General features: G+C 39.8%; 1 protein-coding gene across 5 annotated transcripts in view; it reads left to right on the forward strand.

Annotated features, from left to right (window-relative positions):
• Positions 1-623: 623 nt before the first annotated feature.
• Positions 624-13,414, forward strand: part of fggy (FGGY carbohydrate kinase domain containing) — a 44,412-nt gene continuing 31,621 nt past the window's right edge. For 4 of the 5 annotated variants that reach the window (XM_051697612.1, XM_051697610.1, XM_051697609.1 and 1 more), the window contains exons 1-5: positions 624-729; positions 1,662-1,845; positions 8,656-8,767; positions 8,841-8,992; positions 11,925-12,013. In XM_051697612.1, the coding sequence (XP_051553572.1) occupies positions 1,666-1,845; positions 8,656-8,767; positions 8,841-8,992; positions 11,925-12,013 (533 nt within the window). In that variant the 5' untranslated portion in view covers positions 624-729; positions 1,662-1,665. Of the gene's footprint in view, positions 730-1,661; positions 1,846-8,655; positions 8,768-8,840; positions 8,993-11,924; positions 12,014-13,414 lie in introns of those variants that run through there. The other variant, XM_051697613.1, reaches the window with a different exon arrangement.

Below are 13,414 nucleotides of genomic sequence, written 5' to 3' on the forward strand. Positions count from 1 at the left end.
AAAAGTATGTAACTGAAACTTTGTGTCTGTGTGTGTACACTTCAGAAGAACATTTTTTATGTCTCTAAACTTTAGTTTCTGATTTCTGCAGCACATTACTGATTTGTGGCTAAATATAAAGTGATTCAATGATTGTGACTCAGTCTGCCTAAAATTCGACATTTAAAAATAAAAGCATGATATGACTGTCATGACGCAATAACCCTAATGAAAAGAGATAAACATACAACAGCCAGTAAAAGTTGACATAAGCTATTTCGTTGTTAGTCTTTTAAAAACAAACAAACACAAATATACAGGAGGCACACAAATTGCACACGATTTGTAAAATCTCCCAATAGTAGTCTAGTGTGCGAGAGGTGTAGAATAGTCCTGATAGTGATATTGTTCTGCACACCTGTAAATACGATCACTGCACTTCAAATCTGGAAACTGTATTTTAAAACATATTTTTTAGCTACTTCACTGTTAAATCAATAGAACAACGATACTGCTCAAACGCCGTGCAATAAAGAGCCTTATGTCGTTATTTGGTCCTTTGTCAAATGTTCACTCGAGCGCGTTTTCTGTTAGTTCAGCATTTCGCGCATTAGTACTTTTTGGTCGTGCTCGTGCGCCGTAACTGAGGATCCAAAGTACACGAGTTTTGTTGTTGTCTTCTTGGTGAAGCTCTCTCTGAAAACTTTGAACTACTGATGCTGGAACACACGATTTCACTCTGCCGGACAGGTAACACTTCAGATGAGATGAATATCTCTCAACTGACACATTAAGGCATTAATGTTTTGATGTAGTACATCGTTCAATTGACAGTTTTGGAAAATACAGACAAATTGCGAATGGGTGAATCTTAGGGGAAAAAACGTCTTAAGAAATATGCCACTAAAACGGCTTATTTCACTAAAAAACAAAGCATAAGAATGTTACTTAAAGAAAACAAATCCATTTTTTAGGATTTTGTACTTTATGATATTATTTCCATTTTACCTCACAAATTCTCATGACCGTAATGCAAAACAGTCTTATTCTCATTACTGTAAAGCGTCCGGACGTTTCACTTTAGAATATGTTTGTAATTCTCAGTGGTAATGCTAGATTGTCTACTGTAATACAGTAAATCAAAAGGTGTAAAAAAATGTATAACACTTAAAAAAAAAAAAAAATCACCATACATCATAAGGACTGCAACCATTTAAAACATAAACTTTATCATCCGTGTATTTCAAATACTTCAGTTTAATCAAATCATTGATACAGATTCTCAAGATTGAGAATTTACTACCTCTTACTCTAAGAATTAACCCACCATTATTGTATGCCATAGTATGTATATATATATAGGACTTTAATAAAATATTAAGGACAGTCAGATGTTTCAAATATTAAACAGAGGAATTCATTACGAGGAAATGTTTTTGACCCCACACTTTGAATTTTGGAGGCATTTTTGTAAGTTTTGGTGGCATTCTTGCCCCTATATATCAAGCTAAATTTCTGAGCCTGATAAATATATAATGTATTATTTATCTCCTTTTAGTTTTGTTGTGAAATATGGCTATGACATGTTTTGGAGAGGTGTTGTTAGATTCACTTGAATATTTCCTCCGTAATATAATAAATGTATGTATATGAATGAGAAGTTGTTTGTACATTTTATCCAGAGAAATGAGCAGTTATTATGTTGGAGTGGATGTGGGCACTGCCAGTGTACGTGCAGCTCTGGTCACGCAAGACGGTCATGTCAAACACATGGCAGAGGAGCCCATTCACATATGGGAACCGTGTGCTGATCATTACGAACAATCATCTACAGATATTTGGACCAAATGCGGCAATGTTGTGAAGGTGAGTTAAGATTGGTGAGGAGAAAGAGTTATAGTTCACACAAAAATGATAATTCTCTCATCATTTACTCACCCTCATGCCATCTCAAACTCGGATGACTTTCTTCTGTGAAACATAAACAAAATTTTTTGAAGGATGTGTGAAGTGGTTTTGTCCATACAATGAAAGTCAAAAAACTTTAAGCTCCAAAAAAGAACATAAATGCAACATAAAGGTAATCTGTGCGACTCGAGAGGTTTAATCCATGTCTTCTGAACTGATACAGGCTGAGTAACAAAGCAAAAATTGTTTTTCACCAAATAGCTTCACTTCCACCCAGCTCTCCTATTCATGAGAGAGGCTCATTCACGTGTCCTCACACTTGACGCATGCGTGCTTGCATGTTCACAGGAGATCTGATGTGTGCACAATACAAATGGAAATTCAACCAGATTTTTTGCTTTGTTTCTCACCCAAACTGATTGTATCGCCTCAGAAAACATGTAGTAAACCACTCAAGTCGAATGGATTTACGTTTTTTTTTTGGAGCTTGAAAGTTTTGGGCTTATTGATTTGCATTGTCATACGTCCTTAAAAAAAAACTGTTTGTGTTTCACTAAGGAAAGAAAGCCATACAAGTTGAATGTAAATGATGAGAGAATTGTAATTTTTGGGTGAATCTTTCCTTTAAGCCGCAAAATGCAAACAAGCTTCCAATCCTCCACTGAGCTCATACATATACATCTTAAATGAAACGAAAAGAAGACAGAAAACTAAAGTGTTTTCTCAATTTTGCCCATTTCTTTCCATAGGAAAAAAAGCAAACAAACAAAAACAAAAAAATATAATAATCATACTCAACTAAAACTACACTATTCTCTCCATACCCCACCCCGAGAGCAAATAATTGCCCCATTTCCCGATAAACAAATCTGAGTTACCCTGTCTTCCCAATGACACCTCTTCAAAAGCCCGCCACCCTCCCCATCTCTGTGCACCACACCGGAAATGGGGGCGCACCAGCTGACCTCCAACCCCTAAAAATAATCTACCTGGCGATCATCACACAGGTCAGAACCCAATTCTCTATGTGAGTATTCCCCACATCGATGACCGCCCCATCACCCAAAACACAAATTCTGGGGCAAAAAGAAACCTGACTGCCCACCATGTCACACACAAAATTCTGAACCTTCAACCAGAATTTCTGGATCTCAATACACCACCACAAAACATGGGGCGTGTCTCCATCCTCCGATTGGCATCGCCAGCAGGTGGGTGTGTCTTTAAGACCAAGCCTATACAATCTAGAGGGGGTCCAATAAAATCTATGTAAAATCTTGAATTGCATAAGACGCTCCCTTGCATCTCTATATGCAGATTTGACTTTTTTTGTAATTAACATTTTTATTGATTCAAAGAAAAAAACACAACAGAGAAAAACACAACACATACACACCGAATCAACATTTACCTCCAATAATATCCCTCCCCAAACACCAACCCCACCCTAACCCCAACGAACACCCCCGTTGTCACATAAAATAATACACACACAAACCAAAAACCAAAAAAAATAAATAAATAAAATATATAATAAACATATATAATTAAACTAAACTTCTCTCTCCTCATCCCTTCCCCGAGAGTCCCCCAAAACTGCCAAATACCTACCCCACTTCCTTAAAAACAAGTCCCCAAACCCCAGCCTTCTACCTGCTATCTCCTCAAAGCTGCCACCCTCCCCATCTCCGCACACCACGACGGAAATGGCCGGAAACATCAGTGCAAAAGCGATCTTCCGTTGATGTAAGAGTTTCTTGCATTCCTTGAATCAATCACGTTTCTCTCTTGTCGAATTCGCAAAGTCTGGGAACAAGAAAATGCTATGGTTTTTCCAAGAAAGCTTTCCTTTACTCCTTACTCGTAACACAAGATCTTTATCGGATGATCTCATAAATTTGGCCAGAATTGATCAGGGCCTGTCTCCCTCCATGGATATGCGAGCCGGGACTCTGTGAGCTTGCTCAATTTCCAGTTTATGGCCTGTTAATTCGAGCAGACTCGGGAAGAACTCGTCTAGGAATTTCACCATATCACGGCCTTCCTCATACTCAGGAATTCCAACAATTCGGACATTGTTTCGGCAATTATGATTCTCCAAATCCTCCAGTTTGAGTGGAAAATGGACGCCATGCAAGGAGCAGACGTGTGAGCAACGAGCTTTGCACACTTTGCTGAATTTTCGATTATTCTAATGTTATAATCTGGTGAAATTTGATACACCCAGTTACACATTTGTCCTTTGTTGCAAAACATGGCAAAGAAGTCAAAATCCTCGGGCTCTGGAGATATTAAAAGACACTTACTTGTTCAGGATGAAAGCCCCGACAGGCCTACAGACCGGGGACTCGATTTCGATGGCGCGGCGGGAGAGGAGATCCAGAGTTGTCCAACATGTCGATGATGTTGACGAAGATTCTTGCTGACTTGGAGGATCTCGCTGTAATACGTCGATCGATCACAGCGATGGAAATAAAATTCTCTGAGTTAGGTACAAGAGTGTCTGATGTTGAAAAACGAATCGATTTTCTGGAATCTTCGGAGAGGGAATTATCCGCTAATCCGCCCGCGACCAAAGTTGATTTGGAACATCTCCTTGAAAAGCTTGAAGATCTTGAAAATAGAAACCGCAGGAATAACGTTCGAATTGTTAGAATTCCTGAGCATGAGGAGGGCAGAGATATGGTGAAATTCCTGGACGAGCTCTTCCCGAGTCTGCTCGACATAACAGGCCACAAGCTGGAAATCGAGCGAGCTCCTAACCTAACTCTTGAGGAAGCTGGGTGAAATTTTGGGTTTTTTGCGTTGGCTCCGCCGTGCGGCTGGAGCTTGTTTTGTGAATAACACTTTTCCTTAAAGAAACTTTTGCATTGATGGAAGATTACATTTGCATTGAAGTTCCCGGCCAGTTTGAGAGTGGACACTACGGATGACCGCAAAATATTTACATGCTCACACAAAGGATGTCTTTTATAAAGCTGACGGATTATGTAAGTCATGGTATATCCTTTTATGCAGCCTCCGAGTGAATTGACTCGACCATCCGGGGAACCGGGATGCCGGTTTTGTTTCTTTTTGTATTGGTTCCGCCTAGCGGCTGGAGCTTGTTCTATTGAATAACACTCCTTTGGAACAGCTGTGGATTAATCTGTTCGTTCTTCATGCTTATTCCTCCTGCTGGCTGTAGTTTGTTTTGAGTTTTTTTTTACGGGACATTGGAATGAATACGTCATCCTTTGAACTCATAACAGCCGGCTCACGGAACATTCGTTTGTCTGTCCGAGGAATCTGAACGGTTTTATATCGACTGGAATTTGTTTTGTGGATGATCACACCTTTAAGACAGTTCTGGGAATGAATCTACACATTTTTTGTGTTCATTCTTCCTATTAACTGGGTTTATTTCACAAAGTATTTTCTGTTATGTAATTTTGCCTCACAAATCCGATGGCAAAGATGTCGTGGGGACTCGTGTGCGTTCATGGACCTTTTGAGTTTAGAGGGATTGTCGCCGGTTGGCGCTGTCGTGCGCGTGGTTAATGCGCACATTTTTCTTTTTTCTATTTGTTTTGTTCCGGGGGATGTCCGGGGGTTGATTGTTTCACTAATGGGGAATGTGGTCTTCATAATTTTGTTTTTCACACACAATTTTTTATTTTTATTATATCAATATGTCAAATGTTAATATGAATAAGTTGTCTCTCTCCACATGGAATGTGAATGGGTTGGGGCACCCCATAAAAAGAAGGAAGGTTATTACTTTTCTTAAACGTAAGAAATATGATATAGTGTTTCTTCAAGAAACACATCTCTCCCCGCAGGAAGCTGAAAAATTTGGGAAGATATGGGGTGGACATGTTTTCTTTAGTGCTGGCTCAAGTAAGAGCAAGGGAGTCATTATATTGATTAATAAACATTTACAATTCAAATTTCTCAAACAGATTAAAGATAAATTAGGAAGAGTAATTATTGTTTTAGCTGAAATTCAAGGGCAAAGTCTGATTTTGGCTAATATTTACGCACCTAACATTGATGATCAGGGCTTTTTTATAGATCTTGAAGGGATGTTGCAAACCGCTGGCACCCCTCATGATATAATATTGGGAGGAGACTTTAATCTTTTGATGGATTCAGTCCTTGATCATAGTGAAGCAAAAGTGTGTAAGCCCCCTAGAGCAAAATTGACGCTTCACAGGATGTGTAAAAATCTTGGTCTTTCGGATATTTGGAGACTTTTGAACCCATCCGGTAGGTACTATAATTTTTTTTTTCATTTGTCCATAAGATTTATTCTAGAATAGATTTTTTTTTTTTATATCCAGATCCCTTATTTCATCTGTTGTTGATTGCTCAATTGGAAACATTTTAGTCTCAGATCACGCCCTGGTGAGTTTAGAGGTGATGCCACATATAGAGAAAAAGAAATCATATAGTTGGCGCCTTAATGTATCCCTTTTACAAAATCCTGATTTCCAACAAATGTTAAAGACTGAAATCAATGTTTATATGGAGACCAACTGGTCCTCAGTATCCTCTGTGGGCGTGGCTTGGGAGGCACTTAAGGCGGTTCTTATGGGCCAGATCATACAGTATGCCTCATTCATCAAAAAATCCAGTGCACGAGAACTTGTGGAGTTGGAAGGAAATATTAAAAGTGCCGAGGCAGAGCTGAAGCGCCGAATGTCATCTGATGGCCTCAGAGAATTAACCTGATTGAAATATAGATATAATACTATTTTGTCGTGGAAAGTGGAGTTTTGGTTATTCAGGGCAAGACAGTCATACTTTGAATCAGGGGACAAAGCAGGGAAGCTTTTGGCTAGATATATAAAGCAGAGAGAGTCTTTTTCTACCATTCCCTCAGTGAAATCTGCTGGTGGTGAAATATTTACCTCAGCCATTGATATTAATAATGCTTTTAAAGAATTCTATATTGATCTTTATAGTTCCACGTCTTCATCTACTGATGAAGATATTAGAAACTTTGTGGAACCATTAGATCTTCCTAAACTGACGAAGTATTTACACTTCGCCACCTACTCTGCACTATTTTTGGGAGTGGCACGCACCCCCCTAAAGCGGCAGGTGCTTTGGGAGGGGTGATTGCTGCTTTTGGAAAAGGCCATGAAGCATCAGCGTATTACTCCCTACTAATTCAGAGTCTGGGGGATGGAGCCTTGACTTCTCTCAAGAGAGTATGGGAAAAAGATTTGAATTTGGTATTGGAGGATGGAGTGTGGACTAAGATTCTTAAAAATGTCAAGTCTGTATCTAGAGATGCAAGGGTTCGCCTTATGCAATTTAAGATTTTGCATAGATTTTATTGGACCCCCTCTAGATGATATAGGCTTGGTCTTAAAGACACACCCACTTGCTGGCAATGCCAGTCAGGAGTTGGAGACACTACCCATGTCTTTTGGGGGTGTGTTAAGATCCAGGAGTTTTGGTTGAGGGTTCAGAGGTATTTGTGCGACGTTTTGAACACTCAGGTTTTGCTTTGTCCCAGACTCTGTATTTTGGGTGATGGAGCGGTCATGCATTTAGGGGACAATCATATAAAAAACTGGGCTATGACCAGTCTCGTGATCGGCAGGCAAGTAATTTTAAGGGGTTGGAAGTCAAATGGAGCACCCTCGTTTTCGGAGTGGTGTGTGGAAATGGGGAGGGTAGCTACATTTGAAGAGGCGGTAAGTAGAAGGCTGGGGTTGAGGGACTTATTTGCTAAAAAATGGGGCAAATATTTAGTTTTTTTGGGGGAATCTCAGGGAAGGGATGTGGAGAGTGTAGTTTAATCATGTATGTTTATTATTATTTGTATATATATATATATATATATATATATATATATATTTTTTTGTTTGTTTTTTTTTTTTGTTTTTTTTTTGGATTGTGTGTGTGTGTTATGTGGGACCACAGGGGTGTTCGTTAGGGATCAGGGTGGGATTGTATTAGTAGGGTTTAAATCTAAAATGTTGATTCATTATATATGTGTTGAGTTTTTTTCACTGTCATATGCACATGAATCAATAAAAATGTTAATTACGTCAAATCATCCAGTTTTTCCCAAACGCGTTCCAAGTCTGTCTTGGTCGCTAGTGGATTTGCAGTTAATTCCCTCTCCTATGACTCCAGATAATCGATCCATCTCTTGACGTCCCCGATTCTTGTAACCAACTCGGAGAATTTCGCCTCCATCGCCGTAATCAATCGCCATATTACAGCAAGATCCTCCAGGTCCGCTACGACTTTCACCAGCATTACAGACATGCTCGCCAGTTGCTGCTGAATTTCTCCCACCGCACTGTCCAAACTGAGTCGCTGGTCTGAGGTATCAGCTTGAGCACGTAAGTGTCTTTTAATATCTCCAGAGCCCGAGGATTTGAATTCTTTGACATGTTGACATCTTAGAACAGTTATGTAGCAGGGTAAATCGAGTCTTATGCATCGAATCTCCTTTTTGTATCTTCTTGATACAAAAAGAAGCTAGCAAAGCTGGAAAAACTAGCAAAGTGCGCAGAGCTTGTCGTTCACACGTCCGACCCTCGCATGGCGCCACGCGACTCAAGCAAGCAAGTTTAATTTTAAAGAAAGATAGCACAAGTACAAACCAAACTTTTCAGTAAAAGACGTTTGTTAGGTTTGAAATGTTAAAACAATAGAAACAGTGTTTGCAATGAACACAACATGTATTGTGACACTTTGTGGTTGTTAAATGTTAGTTTAACATGTCCATATGATGAACTTCACCTTTGATTGATTTTTTTTTAGAAAGTAACTCAGGACATTGATCCAAATGCTGTTCGAGGAATTGGATTTGATGCCACCTGTTCTTTAGTAGCTCTGGACGGAAACTTCCAGCCTGTGGCTGTTAATCAAACTGGTGAGATGAGTTTTATAAGACGTGTCCAAGCGATTACTGGAACATTCATGTTTGATTCAATATTCTCTTGTAGGTGTGAAAGAGAGGAATGTTTTGATGTGGATGGACCATCGTGCTGCAGAACAAGCCTCTCGCATCACAGCCATGAATCATAAAGTCCTGCAGGGGGTCGGTGGTGTGATGTCACCTGAAATGCAGCCACCTAAATTACTGTGGCTCAAAGAGGTGTGATATGTCACGGTAAAGGCCGAAACATACTTCACGCAAGTACGCGAACACAGACGCGAGCTCTTGGCCAACGCATGGCCTACGCCATTGTCCCATTGTACATACTTTACGTGTGCTTTTTCGTTGCTCTGGCGGTTACAAACCTCACACCACAAGGGGGCAATTTTTTAGGTGCCACGAAGTGCTTGATGTTGAAAGATGAGGGGAGGAAGAGGGGGCAGGTTGTGGCTGTGGTGGTGGTTGCTTCTGGGCATCAGACTGTTGTTGGGTCTCTGGCTGTAGAGGAGTCTGTGGTTGAGGCACAGAGGGAGGGGGAATGTGGGCAAGGGTACTAGATGGGGTACTGGATGGTGTCTGACTTCTCTGACTATTTTCCTGATCTGTCTCCAACTGCTAGAGCCACAAATGCAAACATGACAGATTTGAGGTGAATTAGTAATAAAGGCACAGTGATAACTTTTTAACTTTCTACCCAAAATACACAACTTTCATCATTAGATATGTATTCTTTATAACACTTCTTGTTCTTTAACCCTGCAGTCGATGCAAATAAAATGTGTGTGTGTGGTACGTTTACCTAACCTCAGGTTGCTCCAGTGGGTTATGTTAGTACATCTCTTTCAATAAAAGCATCTGCTAAATTTAGACCTGCACATGATTTAACTTTACTTATGTTTACTTACAGGTGCATCTCAATAAATTAGAATGTCGTGGAAAAGTTCATTTATTTCAGTAATTCAACTCAAATTGTGAAACTCGTGTATTAAATAAATTCAATGCACACAGACTGAAGTATTTTAAGTCTTTGGTTCTTTTAATTGTGATGATTTTGGCTCACATTTAACAAAAACCCACAAATTCACTATCTCAAAAAATTAGAATACATCATAAGACCAATAAAAAAAACATTTTTAGTGAATTGTTGGCCTTCTGGAAAGTATGTTCATTTACTGTATATGTACTCAATACTTGGTAGGGGCTCCTTTTGCTTTAATTACTGCCTCAATTCGGCGTGGCATGGAGGTGATCAGTTTGTGGCACTGCTGAGGTGGTATGGAAGCCCAGGTTTCTTTGACAGTGGCCTTCAGCTCATCTGCATTTTTTGGTCTCTTGTTTCTCATTTTCCTCTTGACAATACCCCATAGATTCTCTATGGGGTTCAGGTCTGGTGAGTTTGCTGGCCAGTCAAGCACACCAACACCATGGTCATTTAACCAACTTTTGGTGCTTTTGGCAGTGTGGGCAGGTGCCAAATCCTGCTGGAAAATGAAATCAGCATCTTTAAAAAGCTGGTCAGCAGAAGGAAGCCTGAAGTGCTCCAAAATTTCTTGGTAAACGGGTGCAGTGACTTTGGTTTTCAAAAAACACAATGGACCAACACCAGCAGATGACATTGCACCCCAAATCATCACAGACTGTGGAAACTTAACACTGGACTTCAAGCAACTTGGGCTATGAGCTTCTCCACCCTTCCTCCAGACTCTAGGACCTTGGTTTCCAAATGAAATACAAAACTTGCTCTCATCTGAAAAGAGGACTCTGGGCAACAGTCCAGTTCTTCTTCTCCTTAGCCCAGGTAAGATGCCTCTGACGTTGTCTGTGGTTCAGGAGTGGCTTAACAAGAGGAATACGACAACTATAGCCAAATTCCTTGACATGTCTGTGTGTGGTGGCTCTTGATGCCTTGACCCCAGCCTCAGTCCATTCCTTGTGAAGTTCACCCAAATTCTTGGATCGATTTTGCTTGACAATCATAAGGCTGCGGTTCTCTCGGTTGGTTGTGCATCTTTTTCTTCCACACTTTTTCCTTCCACTCAACTTTCTGTTAACATGCTTGGATACAGCACTCTGTGAACAGCCAGCTTCTTTGGCAATGAATGTTTGTGGCTTACCCTCCTTGTGAAGGGTGTCAATGATTGTCTTCTGGACAACTGTCAGATCAGCAGTCTTCCCCATGATTGTGTAGCCTAGTGAACCAAACTGACAGACCATTTTGAAGGCTCAGGAAACCTTTGCAGGTGTTTTGAGTTGATTAGCTGATTGGCATGTCACCATATTCTAATTTTTGAGATAGTGAATTGGTGGGTTTTTGTTAAATGTGAGCCAAAATCATCACAATTAAAAGAACCAAAGACTTAAACTACTTCAGTCTGTGTGCATTGAATTTATTTAATACACGAGTTTCACAATTTGAGTTGAATTACTGAAATAAATGAACTTTTCCATGACATTCTAATTTATTGAGATGCACCTGTATGTTGCATAATTTTGACAGGTATGCTAGGGGTATTCATTGAAGTTTGCTTTTAATAACAATAATAAAACGTTCTTATGATCAGTCAAATTTAAACAACATTACTGAATCACGAAAATTTGACTCTATGGTCCGGTGTTTTATGAAGTAAAAAGCCAACCCAACATGTCCAAAATGACTGGATAGCCGTAGTTAGTTACGGCATCTCCGCTGCAGATGCCTTTCCATTTCTTCCTGGCTCTGACAAATCGATCCTGTAGTTGTTTCCATTTTCTCTTTACAGTGTCGTTATCAGAATTTAGGGAAGCTGCAATTTCTTGCCAAGCATTTTCAATCGCTGTTTAATTCGAATGGAGAGGGGACGAGGAGTTGTAAATATGTTTGTATAATCTAACTTGTTTGGCAAGACTCTCCTCAAATTACTGCTCCTCCATGACAGTTGTTGACTGAAAACAGAAAATCCGCTCTAACGCCCCTTGTGGCAACGCAGAGAATGCAGCGCATACGTGCGTTGGGTTATGAATTGAGCGCTGACACATTTCTCTATGCAGCGACGTGTGGAATCAAGCGTACTTGCGTGAAGTATGTTTGGGTCTTAAGGAATAGTGCATGTTCTGATAGTATACCTCTTTCATTTCCATTCCTTGTTTTTCATTTTATTTTAATTGGGATTAGAATCTGCGGGAAAGTTGTTGGAAAGAAACAGCACATTTCTTTGACCTTCCGGACTTTCTGTCATGGAAAGCTACGGGGTCCTTAGTAAGGTAAGGAATCTACAAAATCACCTCAAATCAAAACAAAAAAAGTTTTTTCATAAAGAAATTAAAAATGATCATTACTGCAATGCAAAAAAACTCCTGTTCTCATTTCTGTATTGTGAAAAAGAATGGTCATAGTCAGTGTTAGTTGTAATCTGATTACAAAGTAACTAGTTACTGTAATCGAATTTTAAAAGGTAGTTTAATACATTACATTTCAAATTATTGTAATCAAATTACAGTCACTGGCTTTATTAAGGTCATTTTAAGTATATTATTTTTTATTTTATTTATTTTTTTTACAAATGAATGTCTTTTTATTTTGGGGTATTTAGCATATTTATACATAAAATGTGAGTTAATTAGTTCATACAGTGCAGTCATAAAGTATTCAGACCCCTTCATTTTTTTACATTTTGTTATGTTGCAGCCTTATGCTAAAATGTTTCACATCAATTCACATCAATCTACACCCCATACACCATAATGACAAAGCAAAAACCTGATTTTTTGTAACTTTGCAAATTTATTAAAAAGAAAAAACTGAGGGAGGTCACGTGACGCCATGCAAGGAGCAGACGTGTGAGCGACGAGCTCTGCGCACTTTGCTAAATTTTCAATTATTTTCATGTTATAATCTGGTGAATTTGATATACCCAGTTACACAATTGCTCTTTGATGCAAAACATGGCAAAAAAGTAAAAATCCTCGTGCTCTGGAGACATTAAAAGACACTTACTTGTTCAGGATGAAAGCCCTGACAGGCCTACAGACCGGGGACTCAGTTTGGATGGCGCGGCGGGAGAGGAGATCCAGCGTCAGTTGTCCAACATGTCGTGATGTTGACGAAGGTTCTTGCTGACTTGGTGGATCTTGCTGTAACATGTCGATCGATTACGGCGATGGAAATAAAATTCTCTGAACTACTTACAAGAGTGTCGGATGTTGAGAGACGAATCGATTTTCTGGAATCTTCGGAAAGGGAATAACCGCTAATCCGCCCGCGACCAAAGTTGATTTGGAACATCTCCTTGAAAAGCTTGAATATCTTGAGAATAGAAGCCGCAGGAATAACGTTCGAATTGTTGGAATTCCTGAGCATGAGGAGGGCAGAGATATGGTGAAATTCCTAGAGGAGCTTTTCCCGAGTCTGCTCGAAATAACAGGCCACAAGCTGGAAATCGAGCGAGCTCACAGTGTCCCAGCTCACAAATCTGCTGAGGGAGACAGGCCCCGATCGATTCTGGCCAGATTTCTGAGATCATCCAATAAAGATCTTGTGTCGCGCCAGGCGAGGAGCAAAGGGAAGCTTTCATGGAAGAACCATAATATTTTCTTGTTCCCGGACTTTGCGAACTCGACAAGAGAGAAACTCGATCGGTTCAAGGAACGTAAGAAACTCTTACA

Source organism: Myxocyprinus asiaticus, chromosome 5 (assembly GCF_019703515.2).
Source record: "Myxocyprinus asiaticus isolate MX2 ecotype Aquarium Trade chromosome 5, UBuf_Myxa_2, whole genome shotgun sequence".
NCBI classification, from domain to species: domain Eukaryota; kingdom Metazoa; phylum Chordata; class Actinopteri; order Cypriniformes; family Catostomidae; genus Myxocyprinus; species Myxocyprinus asiaticus.